The sequence below is a fragment of the Malaclemys terrapin genome, chromosome 1 (assembly GCF_027887155.1).
Source record: "Malaclemys terrapin pileata isolate rMalTer1 chromosome 1, rMalTer1.hap1, whole genome shotgun sequence".
NCBI classification, from domain to species: Eukaryota; Metazoa; Chordata; order Testudines; family Emydidae; genus Malaclemys; species Malaclemys terrapin.
Window position 1 is genome coordinate 146,091,206 of NC_071505.1, and position 18,011 is coordinate 146,109,216.

The 18,011-nt window shown below is 42.9% G+C and overlaps 1 protein-coding gene across 3 annotated transcripts in view; it reads left to right on the forward strand.

Moving 5' to 3' along the window:
• The window catches only part of SPAG17 (sperm associated antigen 17), a 245,908-nt gene that overhangs the window by 147,168 nt on the left and 80,729 nt on the right, over nt 1-18,011 (forward strand). For all 3 annotated transcript variants that reach the window (XM_054042535.1, XM_054042551.1, XM_054042544.1), the window contains 3 exons: nt 4,370-4,481; nt 5,179-5,316; nt 11,339-11,452. In XM_054042535.1, the coding sequence (XP_053898510.1) occupies nt 4,370-4,481; nt 5,179-5,316; nt 11,339-11,452 (364 nt within the window). The remainder of the gene's footprint in view (nt 1-4,369; nt 4,482-5,178; nt 5,317-11,338; nt 11,453-18,011) is intronic.

The following is an 18,011-nucleotide window of genomic DNA, read 5'->3' on the forward strand; positions in this document are numbered from 1 at the left end:
CATGTTTGTTGTTACTAATGTATGGATGGGAGGGATTTCTGGCTTATGGCCCTTTTAAGTTATTAATGCAAGCCAAGATTTTGGTATGCTTCCATTTAAGGTGGAACCCACATCATTTCTGCAGTATTTGCCCCTCTTTCCCCCAACACCACATGGAATTCAAAATGCACACTACAAAATGAGAAAAAATGTTAAACAAGCAGTTATCATGAAAGTTTTTACTAGTTGCGCAATGATAGTTATAAGTATTGGTTGGGAGCTCCCCAATACTCCTCACATACCTCTCTGGTCTAATACAATGCACCTTATAAATCAGCCATGGCTGCACTGTCCCAAACTGCCTGTAAACTGAGACCCAGAAAGCCTGGCTCTTATAGCTGGCTTAAATATAGGAGCCCAAATTACAGCAGAAGGTGGCTGGCTGGCTGTGTTACAGGAGTCCCCATGGCTGGCATTCAGTCAGGCATGTGCATGGATGCATGGTGCTTGTCAGGAGGCTGTACTGTGTCTCCATGCTAATTCAGCATCTTGTTGATTTTACCACAAATTTTCACCGATTGATGGCTGGTGATGAAAGCAAACTTCTCACAAAGGTGGAGCTCTAGATGGCTGGTAATGTTCTGGAGCAGGGCATACTTATTAGGGCCATCTCTGTAACTTATGAGCCCCCTCCATTCCAAAATGTGCTGGTCAGTCACTAGATGCCTAAGTATCTCCTTAGCATAGACAGATGGCTGTCCTCCGCTGGCCTGCGACAGAAGTTCACGCTTCCACTCAGGGACCTCCCAAATATCAATGGTCTCCAGAGCTTGCCCTGCCTGAAAGGATTGAAAAACCATAGCTAGTGATTAGACCCCTTATAAAGTCCCCCACACAGGTGTGTACCAATTTTGAAACACCACCAAAAAAATGAAGAGGCTATAGAAATCATTTCATCTGAATTTTGTATGTGTATCTTACCGTGATTTGCAATGGCTTTCTGGGCTGCTCCAAAAGACATCTGAACTGGCTAGTTTTTTTCTGTGAATAAAATAAAGCCCATTGATAAAAAGTATCTTTTTTACCTTGAATTAAAGCAGCCAATAATGTGACATTCTATTTTTTTTCAAGGCCCTTCCACCACCGCAGGACAAACGTGGCACCAAGAGCCTGGGGAAGTATACCCACCTTCTGCAGGCAAGGAGAAAGAGAGTCTGAGATGAGTTGATGAAAAGCCAGATAAAATAAATCACCAGATAAATTTCCAGATGGAGTATCAGAAGAATAAGGATGCAAGAAGGGTGGAAAGAAAGATGTTGCACAGCGTGAGGAGAGATTAGTGGAGAGATTCATGGAGCATGATCCCAGACTGAGAGGGGAAGACAGGAGTAGCAGGAGGAGCTGTTCAAGCGATTACTTGCGCTTATGGCTACCAGACTGCAGGCTCCCCTGCCACTTATAACTCCTGCACCAGCCACACACTGTGAATCCTCTCCATGGTATTGTGTGCTGCAGACTAGGAACAGTTCAGTGGTTGCCTGGACCATCTCACAGGCAGTGAACAGTAGCACATGGAACAGACATTATACCCTGTGCATTCATCCACTCCAGTCCAGTTGCAGCCCTCACGTGTAAAATGCACCAGAAAGGCGAAGGAGAACAGAGGGACAGAGAATACCCAGAAATAGCTGTCCATGTCATTTGGTAACATACACCTTTCAGTGTTTTGGCAATGAGTTTGGTTCTTGCATGGTACGTTTTGATTGCAGCTGGTCTGCCTTTCTGGTTTTTATACTGGTATGTAAATAGATGTGTAAAATAAAGTTTTGAATTTTCACACAAGGCTACGGTAACAAGTTTTATTATATGTAATGTTAAAAGTGCACAAACTAATAAATGTCATCACATGCTCATTCTCAATACATTTAATAATAAACATTTTTCAAATATCATTTCATTCCCCCTCATGCATGGGACTTTGCAAACCTATTATGCAGGCGAACAAAACATCTCTGATTTCCATGGCGCATCTGGATCCATCACCAGTCATGACAGGTGCACTATATAGCGGTGTGTACTAATTTTGAAACACATCAGTTTCTTGAGCCCACTGCTGGCTAAAAGATTCCCCCTTGTCCTTGCAGACATTATGCAGAACACAGCAGGCCCCAATAATGTGGACTTCATTGATGACACTGGCATCCAAATGGTTTTGAAGGCACCAGAACCGGCTCTAGGCACCAGCAAACCAAGCACGTGCTTGGGGCGGCACAATTCTAGGAGGGGCATTCCAGTGAGGGGTGGGGTTTTTTTGTTTTTTTTTCCTTTTTGCTTCAGCAGTGGCACTCTCGGAGGTTGATGATTTTTTTATTTTTATTTTTTGCTTGGGGTGGCAAAAAACCTAGAGCCGGCCCTGGAAGGCACCATCAACAAAATCTACCAAATGCATATTCCACCACCATCCTACAGCGACTGAGTGTGTAGTTGAAACTTCTTTTGCCAGGTCCTCTGAAATCAGGATAAGGTTTCATAAGTCATGGCAACAGAGGGTAAGCAGCATCCCCTAGAATAACAGTAGGGACAGTGACTCTATTTAAAGCAATGTCATTTAGTGGGAATAATGTTCCAGCGTCTCCATGAAGGTAAAAGTCCTGATCTCTGGAACTCCCTGACATCATACACTCTGCCAGTGTCCATGAATCTGCCCCTGTGGTTGACCAGGACCTGCATAATGGTGGAATAGTACCCTTTGCAATTAAGTATGCATGCTCTTTGCAGAAGGCAAACTGTAGGCACATGAGTCCCATCAGTGACCCAGTGCAGTTTGAAAATCCCAATCCCTCAAAGCCAGCAATTATTTCAGGAACATTTGTAATGCCCACCATCTTTGGGTACATCACATTCCTGATGGCCTTACAAACCTCTGCCACAACCCCCACAGTTTATTTGCCAACTTCAAACTGGTTAGCCATGGACCCTGTAGCAGTCTGGGATAACCAACTTCTAGATGGCTATAGTTACCCACTTCTGGGCTGGTACGGCATCCCTCACATGGGTGTCACGATGGTGGAAGGTCGGGGCAAGTGAACACAAACTCCAGGAACATCTGCCTCTTCATGCAAAAGTTGTGTAGCCACTACTGGTCATCCCAGGTGCGCATGACAATGTGATCCCACCAGTCTGCTTTTGGCCCTGCTCTGGAAGCACCAGGCTACATATGTGAAATGTGCAGCTAAGGCAACGGGGATGAACAGCTTCCACTGAGTCATGGCTGGCATGTCAATACATGCCTCTGAGAGGTGCCTTTTGCAGGTCAAAAACTGCCACTTAAATGTCCACCTGCATTTTGGAGATGCTCTGCCTCATTTCCAAAATAGGACTGACAAAGTGAGTAGGAGAAGTGTTGATGGCTCCATCTGCTGGGAGTGTGCAGACACAAAATGGTTTACCCCCCAAAACACAGTCAGCTCCCACGGGACAGATAAGTTCTCCCATAAGCAACTATGAACCAAGTCCTAGAGCAGCTACAGCTGTCAAGGGTGCTAGGAGCCTGGGATATGATGGCATAAGCCCAAAGAAGCTGAAGTTATGAGTTTGGTCTGCATAGTGGAACATGGACATGCCAGCACTTTTGTGAGGCCTGGGTTTCCAATGCAATGTGGACGCTGAAGTGAGAGCTTGGAAACATTGAGTCCACAGGTGCAGGTCATACAGACCAAGCTTACTATGCTGTGTAGACATACCCTAAGTATCAGATGTTAAAGGTCTAGAGCTCCTGCAGGCATAGGCTTAAATCCCTTTAAGTCAATTTAGGCCTTCCACTGTGGATAAGTCAAGCTCCATGCCATTTAGTATTCATGTATATTTTGGGTAAGACCTTGAAAACCAAAGTTCTGTCTGCTTCATCTGGATCTTAAAGATCCTATGGCTCTTTTCATCTGAGTAATAGTTTTTCTCAATGTGCTTGGCCAGAATTTCTCCTTCCTCCCTGTTACATGGTGAGCAAACAACCTATTTACCACTCTCTAACCCCAGGGATGGTTGCATATCAGTGAAGCAGTGATGTTATATGTTCATATAGGACCAAATTCTGCTTTCCCTTGTAACCAGATACCCCCATTAATAATAATAGGGTTGTGTATTGGTGTAATAGAAAATAATTTGCCCCATAGTTTGTTAAAGTATTTTGAAAGTGATATCAGCATAAATAAGCTACTATTTCCTATGCCAGTATCTAACAATTCTACATGTTAATCACTGTATAATAGCATTGAATGGCTGAACAACAACAACAACAAACAGAAGAGAGCAATCTTGCTTGTCTTCCATCTGCCTTCTTCATGCCTTCTGCCTTTCCAATCCATGCATAGTCCGACATTTCTTTTTCCAGTTTCTTGGCTACAATGTGGGGGAGGATCTCATTCAAGTCTCAGGGACCAGTCAATATCTTTTCCCCACTGATGGAGGACAGATCCAAGCAGAAAAGATAAAATTTGAAAAGGGTGAGTCTTCCATTCTTTATATTTCATTCATTTTATTGTTGATTGATGGGGTGCATGTGCAATTGAAAACAGTATTCGTGAAATAGGACACTGTTTAAAGGCTATTACTTGAGAACTTTTTATAATTGTTATGCTTGTAGAACTGATTAGATCACTGCTCTTCAATATCAGTATTCTAAGACTACTTTCAGTGATAATAAAGTTCTTTTCACATCTCTGTATTAAATTAATGATTTCTTAGGCAACTTGGAGAATAGTTTCTAATTGCACTGTATTTCTGTATTATCATAACGTTGATATTTTGTTATTATATTTTAACAGTTGGTGGATAACCAGAGAACCTGAAAATTAGAACTGGAGACCAACTAGGTCCTATTTAGTCCATCCTTTAGCAACCAGTACATGGTTGTTCCCTACATTACATGCTCCAGTGATTTGTCCAATCTGGATTTAAATGTCCCAAGAAATGGGGCTTCTACAACCTCCTTTGGAAGATTATTTCACATCCTAATAGAACTGACTGTCAGGAAGATTTTTCAATCTAAATTTTCCTATTCTTAATTTTGTCCTATTACTCCTACTAAGCAATTTGGCACACCTTAACTAATTTCTCTGTTTGACTTGTTGGCATCACCAATCTGTAACTGCAGGCACAAAAGCAAGCCATTTACAAATGGTTGTATTTCGTTGTTTTCAGGGATAACTCTGGTAAAAATGAAGGTGGTAAAGGATCGCCACAGTTTCTTCATTCATATCACAGACCCCAAGAAAAGCTTGAAAGAAAGTGAAGGACAAGAAATGAGCAACTGTTTGGAAGGGCAGCAGAGTGAGCCAGGTCAGTGGGTCACCATCACTGCTATAAAGAGTAATAATCTAAAATAGTCCAGTAATTAGATGCAAGGCATGACAAGTAGCAAGTAATGAAAGAATTCTTATTTATAATACCAGGTAAATAAATTTAGTTTAGCTGAAAACAGATAAATGTGCTCTACTGAAGAATGGGAGGATGAACTCACTTTACTGGACATTATTTGCGAAGACTGGAAGGAAATCAAAGCCTGAGTGAAAGTCTAGCTTCACTTTCTGTAAGATGCTGAATAATTTACTTGCTATCATTGCCATTCATCAAATGCAACAGAATAAGTAGAGTGAATGTGCTATGTTGTAGCTATTATTATTCTGACTAGTACTTTGCTTGAAACGTCATTGGACTATTGGATGCTACGCTACGTCCCATTTGGAGCCCAAAGAAGCTGTAGGGGTGCTCTTCAGTGGTCCTCACTTTAGGTGGCCATTAAAAACTGGCCTAAAGTAGAGCAGCCCTAAGTTTTCTTACAGGCTGAAGCGCTCCTGGCAGCTGTGGGATTCAGAGGAACACAAAGGTGGTATGCAGCAACCTTCCCTCACCCCCTCAGGTGTTCAGATCAGAGCTCTGGCACACTTGAGGATCTGGGCATGACTAACCACAGGGCCAGTTTGCTGGCTTGATCACTACCTACTTTGTTGTGCACAGGGGCAGGGAAGATGTTGTGGGAAATAATTGTAACTAGGGCTGTCAAGCGATTAACAAAAATAATTATGATTAATTGCACAATTAAAAAAATTAATCGTTATTAATCGTGTGATTAATCAAACTATTAATAATAGAATACGATGTATTGAAATATTTTTGGATGTTTTCTACATTTTCAAATATATTGATTTCAATTATAACACAGAATACAAAGTTTACAGTGCTCACTTTATATTTATTTTTTATTACAAATATTTGCACTGTAAAAAACAAAAGAAATAGTATTTTTCAATTCACCTCTTTATCGTGAAGCATGAAGAGGCATACGAATGTTTAGCATATCTGGCATGTAAATACCTTGCAATACCGGCTACAAAAGTGCCATGCAAATGCCTGTTCTCACTTTCTGGTGACATTGTAAATAAGAAGAGGCCAGCATTACCTCCTGTAAATGTAAACAAACTTGTTTATCTTAGTGATTGGCTGAACAAGAAATAGGACTGGGTAGACTTGTAGGCTCTGAAGTTTTACATTGTTTTGTTTTTGAGTGCAGTTATGTAACACAAAAGTAGGTTTTTTTTTTTGTAAGTTGCACTTTCATGATAAAGAGATTGCTCTACAGCAGTGGTTCTCAAAGCCAGTCCGCTGCTTGTTCAGGGAAAGCCCCTGGCGGGCCGGGCCGGTTGTTTACCTGCCGCGTCCGCAGGTTCAGCCGATCGTGGCTCCCACTGGCCACGGTTCACTGCTCCAGGCCAATGGGGGCTGCGGGAAGCAGCGCGGGCCGAGGGATGTGCTAGCCGCCCTTCTCGCAGCCCCCATTGGCCTGGAGCGGCGAACCGCAGCCAGTGGGAGCCGCGATCGGCCGAATCTGCGGACGTGGCAAGTAAACAAACCGGCCCGGCCCGCCAGGGGCTTTCCCTGAACAAGTGGCGGACTAGCTTTGAGAGCCACTGCTCTACAGTACTTGTATGAGGTGAATTGAAAAATACTATTTCTTTTATTTATCATTTTCACAGTGCAAATATTTGTAATAAAACATAATAATATAAAGAGAGCAGTGTACACTTGGTATTCTGTGCTGTAATTCAAATCAATATATTTGAAAATGTAGAAAAACATCCAAAAATATTTAATAAATTTCAATTGGTATTCTGTTGTTTAACAATGCGATTGAAACTCCAATTAATCGCAATTAATTTTTTGAGTTAATTGCATGAGTTAACTGTGATTAATTGACAGCCCTAATTGTAACCCATACTATAGTTTCTGCTGCAGGGTGGAGGGGAAAGGAGGCACCCAGAGAGTGGGAAGAGAAACAGAGGTAGTGTCAACAGACAGAGAGGAGCTAAAGGGTAGGGACACTGGGAGAGAGTTAAGGGGAAAATAAGAGGAGGACATACTAGGAGAAGTCTCATGATCAGTGGGGCATGAGAAGTTTTATATTTCTCCTTTGGTCTGGGTTGCTCAGATAGTTGTGCAAATGAAACCATACAGAAGCCTACAACTCTGCAATAGTATCTAAATGTAGCCCCCTCCTCTGGCACTTGTAATCCCCAATGGAGATCCCCTTACTCCACTCTTGTTGGGAGCTCAGTGACCCAATTTAGGACCAAAGAGCCCTGGGATTTGCAGTCAGTGCCTCCACCCAGTGGCCATGTGCATGAACTAATAGATTACAGCTCCCCCCTGCCGGAGCCTTTCACTGCTCTATGTAGCTACACACTTCAATGTGGATGCAGCCTGTTTTTCACTGTGGTGTGTGGCTGCATGTACCTATATGCCACAAGTGTAGATGATGCCTGTGTGTGCGAGTTACATAAATTTCAACTCACATCTATGTAACCAAGGAACTGTCCCACACAATACTATTACTTTATAGATTTGATTGATCCAACGATTATTATAATTATAGGTACACCATAACATGATCATAACCCATAAAAAACCCTAACCACTAGAAAGCATGGGAAAGATCATTTAAGGTATTTTGAATAAGTATTCTTTTAACCTTTCAGTTCATGCATTTGGTTAATGACAATATCAATATGTAAACATTCACTTTATATATTTATTACACATACAAAAATACATTAAAAGAACATTACTGAGAACATTATTAAACACTGAAAAATTAGGAAATGCCAGAATTAAGGTTGCTGCTGCTTCATTCGGTGCACAAGATGAACAGTGTTCATTAATGAGCAGCTGTTCAGTATTTTGTTTTCTACTTATTTTTCATTGTGTGGCCCCAGGCCTTATTTACTATTCAAACCCTGCTCTGAAAACAGAATTATTAATTTCCTAATGGCATTTTCTATTACACTTATTGTTATAGTATCAGTATTTCACAAATATTAATGAATTTATGTTCACAGTGCTCCTGTTAGATAGGGGGTGGGGTATTATCCTCATTTTACAGATGAGAAACTGAGGCACAGAGAGATCAAGCTCAGAAATACCCACTAATTTGGAGTACTCAATTAGAGACACCTAGAACCTGATTTTTCGGAGTACTTAGCATTATATAGCACTTTATATTTCCGAAGCACAGCTCCCATTGACTTCAGGTGTAGCTGGGAGTTGTAAGATTGAAAGGCAAGACAATTTGTGAATTTGCCATGCATGGTGCCAGTTAGATTTTAAAGCTGAACTCTAACAAACTAGGTTTACCAATATATAATGGAATCAAATGGGATAATCCTTTTTTATTGAGTCCAGGGAGCGTTGGCTTATTAGTTGAACGCTGGGTTCTTGGACCGTCAAATTTTAACTTGAACCGTATTTCTCAGATCAGGACACTTGCTTATTCTTTACTAAATAACAATGTATTAATTCATCCAGAACAAACAGTTGACCACACAAATGTAGACTAAACCAGTTGTGTGTACTACACACACAATACATTCTCACAAATGATTATTACAGACTAAAGTTGAGGTTCAGCAGTTATATCCAAGAACAAGGCAAATTACCAAGATTTCTTATTACATTTACTTATGATAATTAATTCTCAGTTCTTTAGTACTTAACATATTTATCATACTTCCAAGGATGTACTTATCTTTAAGACACTTTGAAGCGTGGGATTAGTAAATTTGAATGGATTGGTCCAAAAGGGACAGGTTTAGAATATTAAAAGCTATTACTTAAAGTAATTGTTTTCAATCTCTCTTAGGCCATTTTGTTTGGACTTATAAAGGAGTTAGAATCTAAAATATGGTTACTTGAGGTCTCACTAGAGTATAGACTCAGCAAGATAAGTACAGTTCTTTATGTCAATGAACAGAAAGGGAAATACAATCATTGAAATGAAATCTCACCACTTCTTGTTACCCTCTTAACCCTGGGATGCGGGAGAGTCCTTTCCATGCATCTGGAATGGGCTTCGGTCGGTTGCACTTAGGACTCACTTTCTTGTGTTGGGTTCAGTCAGTTCTCTTCATCTCATGGTGTCTTCAGTTTATATACCCTAGTTTTAGGGCTCGTAGGAGAGAGCCAACCATATATTCCTATTGGACCCATGCCAAGTGAGTGCTTAGTTTTAGCTCTTTCCATTTCTTTGCTGCTTCCATTGGTATCCAGTAGATGGCATTTGTGTATAACAAATTTCTTTAATCCTTTTCTTATGCGCAGCTTTTTAAATTTGGTTCATTTCAAGGATTGAATATCATTATTGGCTCCTACTATCAACTTGCAATATCTCTTAATATCCCAAAGTTATACCCTGGTTTATATCTTTTAACATTTATTCTTCCTTGTGCTAGACAATTCCTATTACTTCTAGAGTGCAACAATTATTTACAATGAAAGCAAACAAAATCAATACAATCTTCTAAATTTGGAGGACATACTCTATATATTCTTTAATTATATATAAGCATTTCACAGTATTTAGAATTTATAATAGAACAAGAGATGTTTTCCACATACAGAAGGATGTAGATCTGACTCACAAGGTAAACAAAGGTGCAGTTTCTAATCTGGGATGAAAGACAGATTATCTCTCGTGCATTTGATTTACAAAGAAAATAATGTATCTATGTGTGGTGTGGTATAGTCAACGCCTGCCCCAGTTTTCAAGTCCTTGCTCCAGAGCATGGGAACATAAGAGCTTCTCAACGAAAAGGTCACCAGAATTTTTTAACATGGGCAAAAAAAGCTGCATTTTTCCGTAGCCTCACTCTCTAAACCAGCTGAACTGTTTTGGCTGAAATTTTCCAAAGAAATTCAGCCTGAGTCAGACACTCAGAATGGAAAATTTCATTCCAAACAGTTAAAGTTTGACAGAGTTATAAGCAACTGAAAACAGGGTCTTATAATGGGAAGCATTGGGCAACTTTATAGGTGGCGCTGTCAGCTCCTCCTATAACAATCTCTGGTTTCCTTTTCCTTTTCTTTTCTGGTTGTAATACAAGGTGATGGTTTTTGACATAAAAGGCCCTAAATTGTTTGGTAACCATCAGTTACCTCTCTCCCATGTGAACACAGCAATTAAGATCAGCTGATATGTTTAAGCTAGCAGGTTAATGGGTTGGACAGGAGGAGGTTGCTGGAAAGGTGGAGTTCTTGATTCTGTTTTTCTCCTCCCTTGGTTTGACAGAACTTGGGTCTGTTGATCTTCAGTGATTGCTTATCTGTTTTTCCAGAATTTTAAGAAGAGGATGATGGGAGTGTGTAAATGGGGACAAGGCTTCGGTGCTTCAGCTAGTTGCTTCGGGGATCAGAAAAAAATCCTATCATTAATATACAGTATTTTGCATCTAACTAGAAGTATTTTGATCTTGTTTTGTTTTGTTTTTCTTTAAACCATCAAGTATAAGCTATGCTTAGATAATGGAATAGATGAACCAATGGTCTCATCCAGTAGTGCAACTAAGGACAGCAAGTCCTTACTTTTTATTTATTCAGGAAAAAGACTCATTGAAGTCAGTGGAGCTGCTCCTTACTTATCCTGATATATATAAGGGTAGAATTTGGCCCTAAACTGTTTACAAAAGGATCCTGTATGATAGGATGTAGGTTAATGAAGGATTTGGAAAAGTTTTGTGAGGTTGATCCCTGAGGTGCTCTGCATGTTACGCCATTCGTGAGGTAGCAAATCCATGCTTGCACATATAAAAATGACGTGGCTGGCAGCTAAGCTGCATATGCAGAATAGGGGAAGGAACCAACGATGTTTGGCTCCAGTAACACAAAGAGACTGGTTGTCACTATTAGTAGGGGGTTTACACAGTCCAACCACTAGTAGGTAGTAGTGCACATAGTAGCCAATAGATTACAGTTCAGCAATTCATATATATGTATTTTTTTCTCTTTAAATCCACATTTTTCTTCTTTTTTTTAGGAAAATTAATAAATCAAAAGAAAGCTGTGAGCAAGTTTGGATCTTTTTCAGCCACTTTGGAAAATGGAATCCAGCTATCCTTGAGCTACTATGGAGCTACAGGAAAAGCAGCAGGTAAAGCAACAGACAGAAGAGGATATTTGAGAGCCCACAGTGGGAGTTCTTATTGCTTTCATACATCCCTTAGCTCAATAATCTGTTGCATCCAGCCATAACTTTTTTAACACAGTGGGGAATTTTCACCAGGATTTGAGCTGAGGTTACATTGTCAAATATATCTTATGATTCAAATTTCAAAATCAAAGGAGGTCTCTGCACTTTTTTACTTATGTGAAAACAGACCAGTATAGTAAGAAAATCCCAAGTATTTTTATTAACCTGCTTAGCAAAACCAGAAAATTAGTTTGAGCCAAAGAAAATGTGATTTGCTAAGGAATCTTCTTGGTTTTCCAAGAAATAATATTTTTGTTAATTTACATAGGTGATTATGGAAATTCTCATTTTGTGTCAGGCCATGAGTACACATATTGAGGAATTTCTGTCAGACTTTCAATAAATATATTCACTAACTGGAAGTAATTGCTTCATAATCCACAAAGAAAACACCAAGAGCTAATAAGAAAATCTTTTTGGCTCTGCTACATTTAAGAGGTCACTGAAAATATCATACACCTGAAAGTGAAACCCTCCTCTGATCAGAAAATAATTTCAGCATTTTTCATCCCTTAAACTATGAAAACATTTAATCAGATGTTTCTCCGTGTGGGTTGTGGTAAGCCATTTGTCTGACTGTACATTCAGTTTCAGTTCTTCTGAGACATTTTTCCCATGAATTGCTAAAAATGTACTTCTTATCTTGTGCTAAAATAGTATCCATACTGTAGTGGACTGTGAAAACTCACATTACATCTTTAAAAAACAGAGAAGCATCTTATTAAACAATTACATATTCTTTTGTATACATGATGGTAATTTTGACTGTGTTACAGCAGCCATTCCCAACCATAGGTCTGCATGCCATTTCTGGTGTTCAGGCTTCTGCGACACATACTCTAAGTTCCCCCACTCTACCTTAATGATAAGCCTCCCTGCTGAGTCTCAATAAGCCACTGTTGTCTGCCTTCCTTTCATCAGTGGAACTTGGGCTGACCAATACCCCAGTCTAACAATCACAAGAGCATCCCAAGCTCTATCCATATCAGGATAGAGTGTGCGCAGCAGAATATTGTAATGGGAGGTAGGGCACTGGAAAACACATCTGGTCATTAGCCTGGCTCATCTGATGCTTTAGCCTAGTACACTGGTATGGTTGCTCTAGAGGTTGAGAACTACTATTTTCTTGCCTAATCATGTTCCCACTGAAGTTAGTAAGAGTTTTACCATTGACCTCAATAGCAGCAAGATCAGGTCCTTATATAGTGTGTGGTTAAGGATGCAGAAAAGACAAAGGTGAAGTTGAAGGGGCTGTTCTTTAACACGACTCAGAACTGTGAATTGTCTGAAAGTGGAGGAGTCTTCCCAAGCCCCCTTTTCTGCCCTTCAAACAACTCCCCTCCCCCAACACCTCATCATCAGAAGCAAGTTCCCCACAGACCAGGACACACCAACTCAAAGTGGCACCAGAGCCTGCCAGAACAACAGACCTGCAGACATATCTCCACTCCTACAATGAGCAATATCCCCCACCACACACCTTTCAAGATCAATGGGTCCTACACATGCCTATCACAACATGTGTTATACCTCACCCAGTGCACTAAATGCCCCAATAACAACTGTGTGAGTGAAACCAGGCAATCATTACACCCTTGAATGAACTCACACAGAAAAATTATAAAAGACAAAACACAATATCACCCGTGGGTGACTATTTTTCATAATACGATCAATCCATATATCACCTCTCAATCCTCATCCTCAAAGGAAACATACACAACACCTTCAAAAGACAAACCTGGGAGCTTATTACAACAACCAGTAACCCACTAACTCCCCCTTTTTTGTCCTGTGACTGCAGAGGTGTTAACTGGCCACATCACCTGGAATGGTTTCTTACAATTAAGGTTCCATGTCTAACATCTGCAGCAGCCGGTGAAGATGGCTGTGGGGCTGCCTGAGCAGATCAGGCAGCCCCTGGGCCAGTCGTGCTGGCTGCTGCTGGGGCAGTTTGGGTGTGGGAGGGGGCTCAGGGCTGGGGGTTGGGATGCAGGGTGGCGCTTACCTGGTGGGGAGTCAGGGGTGAAAGTAGGCTGGTACAGTGTACCGGTAAGAAGTGGCCACCAGTACCAGCACATACGCAGCTGAAGGGGCAGCTGCCCTGGGGCCCAGCAATTTAAAAGGGCCTGGGGCTCCCAGCCACCGCCACAGCTACCGCAGCAGCAGCCGGAGCCCTGGGCCCTTTTAAATCGCCACCAGAGCCCCTGGCGGCATGAGCCCAGCAGTGCGGATAGGCTGGCTGGGGGAGGCTGACCCCCACCCCCACCCCCTCCCACCCAAGGCCCCGCCCCTTCCAGGGACCTGGAGTTGCGTCCCCGTTCCAGTAAGTCGTCTTTGTTACTTTCACCCCTGTGGGGGAATACCCCGGAAGCGGCTGGCATGTCCCTAGAGTTCCTAGGCGGAGGGGCCAGGGGGCTCTGTGCGCTGTCCCTGCCTGGAGGCACTGCCTCCTTGCCTGGAGTTCCCATTGGCTACCGTTCCCGGCCAATGGGAACTGAGCCAGAGCTCATGGTGGGGGCAGCGCACGGAGCCCGCCTGGCCTCCCCTGCCCCTAGAAGCTGCAGGGACATGCTAGCCACCTCCGGGGAGCTGCACGGAGCATGGTAGGCAGCCTGCCAGCCCTGCCAACCCTTCATTCCCCACACCAGCAGGGGTCCCTGGCCACGCACCGCCACCAGGTCCTGCCCCCCAGCACCAGCGGGGGTCCCGGGCCACCCCCCAACAGCACCTGTGGCACCCCCCGACCACCCCCTCAGAGCACCTGCAGTCCCCTAGCCCAAGTTTTAGCTAGGGGTATATAGTACAAGTCATGGACAGGTAATGCGCCGTGAATTTTTGTTTACTACCCATGACCTGTCCATGACTTTTACTGAAAATACCTGAAATAAAAACATTGCTTTACTTAAAATATATGTTAATTACTTAGGCTAAACCATCTGTTCCACATTGTATTTAGCTGTCACACTCTGATCACCTTTCCCAGACCTGAAGAAGACCTTTGTGGAACTAAAAAGTTTGTCTCTTTCACCAACAGAAGTTGGTCTAATAAAAGATATTACCTCACCCACCTGGTCTCTCCAATAGCTACTTTTCTCTGTCAGAATCCATTCTTCTAGTGATTGCACAAGTCACTTCCACTTCAGCTGTGTGCACCAGAGTGGGAGATTTTTCCCTTAGTGGCACCTGCTGGAGTGGTGCATGCACCCTCTGCTGCCTCATGCTACTGTGTAATGACATAAAGGGCAGAGCTGCTCCCAGCCTCCCTCAGTTCCTTCTTACTGCTCATGATCGGTAGTTGTAAGCATGTTGACTTACTTAGCAAATGTTCTCCCTTTTTTTGTATATAGTTAGTGTATTCATCATAGTTAGTTAGTTAGTAAAACTTTACAGCAGTAAGTTCCATTTCTTACTTAAAGTGTTGGTTCCCACATATTCTGGGTACTGACTCCCAGTACTGGGGCATGCCTCAGTCTTTGGACTTCAAGGCATGCACTGGCTGCAAGAAGTCAATGCCAAGGAGTGACTCTCAATCCAGGTTTTTGGGATGCCTTGGGGAGGATCACATCCAAGAAGATGTCAGGTCTGTAGAGACTTCAAGCTCCAGATTAAGAAGAACAGAGAGGTGAGACTGCATCAGCTCCTCATGGACATAGCCTTGTGTTCACCCTCAGAGCCTTCCTGCCCAGACTGAGTACTGAGCACTTCTACCTAGGTCAGAAGCATCCCTCCAGACATTGCAGAGACTGAGTGGCACTTACCTCCCCTGGTACCAAGGAAGAAGCATAAGCACCAATCTTTTAAGGAGCAGCTTCATCCAGGAGATCAAGGTCCCCAATTCCATGTTCCAGCAAACAGACTGGAGAACAGGGGAGAGTGTCCTTGAACAAAAGACACTCCCTGGCACCAACATCTCGCACAGGGTTATCAACTCAGATGCCTGCACCATTGAGGCAGACCCCCGCTGTGGTACCAACCCCTTTGATGTAAAAACAGCAGCATCAGGGGACTCCATGGGTACCGACGATGCCGGAGGCATATGCTGGGGTGCAGGATTTCCTATACTTCTTGGTACCAGATTCTTCAGCAGTTCAGAAAACTGGTCTGGTACCAGTTGAAACACAGTCTTCGTCAGTCTTAACTGCGAATACCATTCAGTCCCTAGTACCATGGCCAACCCATCCAGTGTCTCCTTGCCCAGTGCCATCTAGCGGCAAGTCCAGCATGCTGTCTCTGGTGCCTACATCTCTGGAGACACATAGCCGGTCCTCAACACCACATGGTACCATGCCTCCCTGTCAAGGAACTCAGGCTTTTTCTCTGAGTCAGAATTAGGTTCCTATGCCCCTTGCTGGGATACAAGGGATCTCTCACCTTCATCGAGCGGAATGTACTCCTGGGACCCAGAAGAAGTTCCACGGAGCTCCAGAGACCTGGATCCATGGGCCGATAGAGGTTGAGCCTCCATGCCCTACCAATGGCCATATTGGAACCCATGAGCATTTCCTCCCACTGCTAGGTCCTCCCCGGTTCCTCCTCCCTCCTGATCCCCAAGCAGATGTCAGCACAGCAGTCGGGAAAAGACTCTGAAGATTACCCCCAGTACTGATATCAGTACCAAATGCGACTAACCTTATCTGCAAGATCCTTCCACAAAAGACGTTGAAGAGACTTCATCTCAGCCCCCTTCGTGTTCCTTTTCATCATCACCAAATGAGGTGGTGATGTCTGGAGTGTCCTCCCCTCTTCAAGGTGACAGGGCATACCAGGACCAGTTAAAGAGTTTTGCTTCCTCTCTGGACATCCAGTTGAGGGGGTGCAAGAGTCCTCATAGAGGCTGATGGACATATTGGGATCAGCAGGATCTTCTCGTGTGGCTTTGCCCTATAAATGAGGCCATATTGGAGCCCATGCAGGTGTAACGCTTCTGCCAGTCATAGTTGGCAGCAACAAGGGCTGGGTTCAATATCTAGGGGTTCCTTTTCAACAATACAACACAAAACGGGGATGGGGACAGGTGAGCAAAGCCCGCAGGTAAGTGGGGAACATAGAGACCTGGGAGATGGGTCGGAAACGAGAGGGAGTGTGGGCTATATTGGCAGAGAGAAAGGAGGGTCAGGACAAAACTGAGAGGAAAGATCAAACCACTATCTTAGATGCAGGGGGGAGGGATAGCTCAGTGGTTTGAGCATTGGCCTGCTAAACCCAGGGTTGTGAGTTCAATCCTTGAGGGGGCTATCTGGGGCAAAATCAGTACTTGGTCCTGCTAGTGAAGGCAGGGGGCTGGACTTGATGACCTTTCAAGGTCCCTTCCAGTTCTAGGAGATGGGATATCTCCATTTATTATTATTATTATTATGCCTATATACAAATGCGAGAAGTATGGGTAATAAGCAGGAAGAACTGGAAGTGCTAATAAATAAATACAACTATGACATTGTTGGCATCACTGAAACTTGGTGGGATAATACACATGATTGGAATGTTGGTGTGGATGGATACAGCTTGCTCAGGAAGGGTAGACAGGGGGAAAAGGGAGGAGGTGTTGCCTTATATATTAAAAATGTACACACTTGGACTGAGGTAGACATGGACATAGGAGACGGAAGTGTTGAGAGTCTCTGGGTTAGGCTAAAAGGGGTACAAAACAAGGGTGATGTCATGCTAGGAGTCTACTACAGGCCACCTAACCAGGTGGAAGAGGTGGATGAGGCTTTTTTTAAACAAATAACAAAATCATCCAAAGCCCAAGATTTGGTGGTGATGGGGGACTTCAACTATCCGGATATATGTTGGGAAAATAACACAGCAGGGCACAGACAATCCAACAAATTCTTGGACTGCATTGCAGACAACTTTTTATTTCAGAAGGTTGAAAAAGCTACTGGGGGGAAGCTGTTCTAGACTTGATATTAACAAATAGGGAGGAACTTGTTGAGAATTTGAAAGTAGAAGGCAGCTTGGGTGAAAGTGATCATGAAATCATAGAGTTTGCAATTCTAAGGAAGGATAGAAGGGAGAACAGCAAAATAGAGACAGTGGATTTCAGGAAGGCAGATTTTGGTAAGCTCAGAGAGCTGATAGGTAAGGTCCCATGGGAATCAAGACTGAGGGGAAAAACAACTGAGGAGGGTTGGCAGTTTTTCAAAGGGACACTATTAAGGGCCCAAAAGCAAGCTATTCCGCTGGTTAGGAAAGATAGAAAATGTGGCAAAAGACCACCTTGGCTTAACCACGAGATCTTGCACGATCTAAAAAATAAAAAGGAGTCATATAAAAAATGGAAACTAGGACAGATTACAAAGGATGAATATAGGCAAACAACACAGGAATGCAGGGGCAAGATTAGAAAGGCAAAGGTACAAAATGAGCTCAAACTAGCTACGGGAATAAAGGGAAACAAGAAGACTTTTTATCAATACATTAGAAGCAAGAGGAAGACCAAAGACAGGGTAGGCCC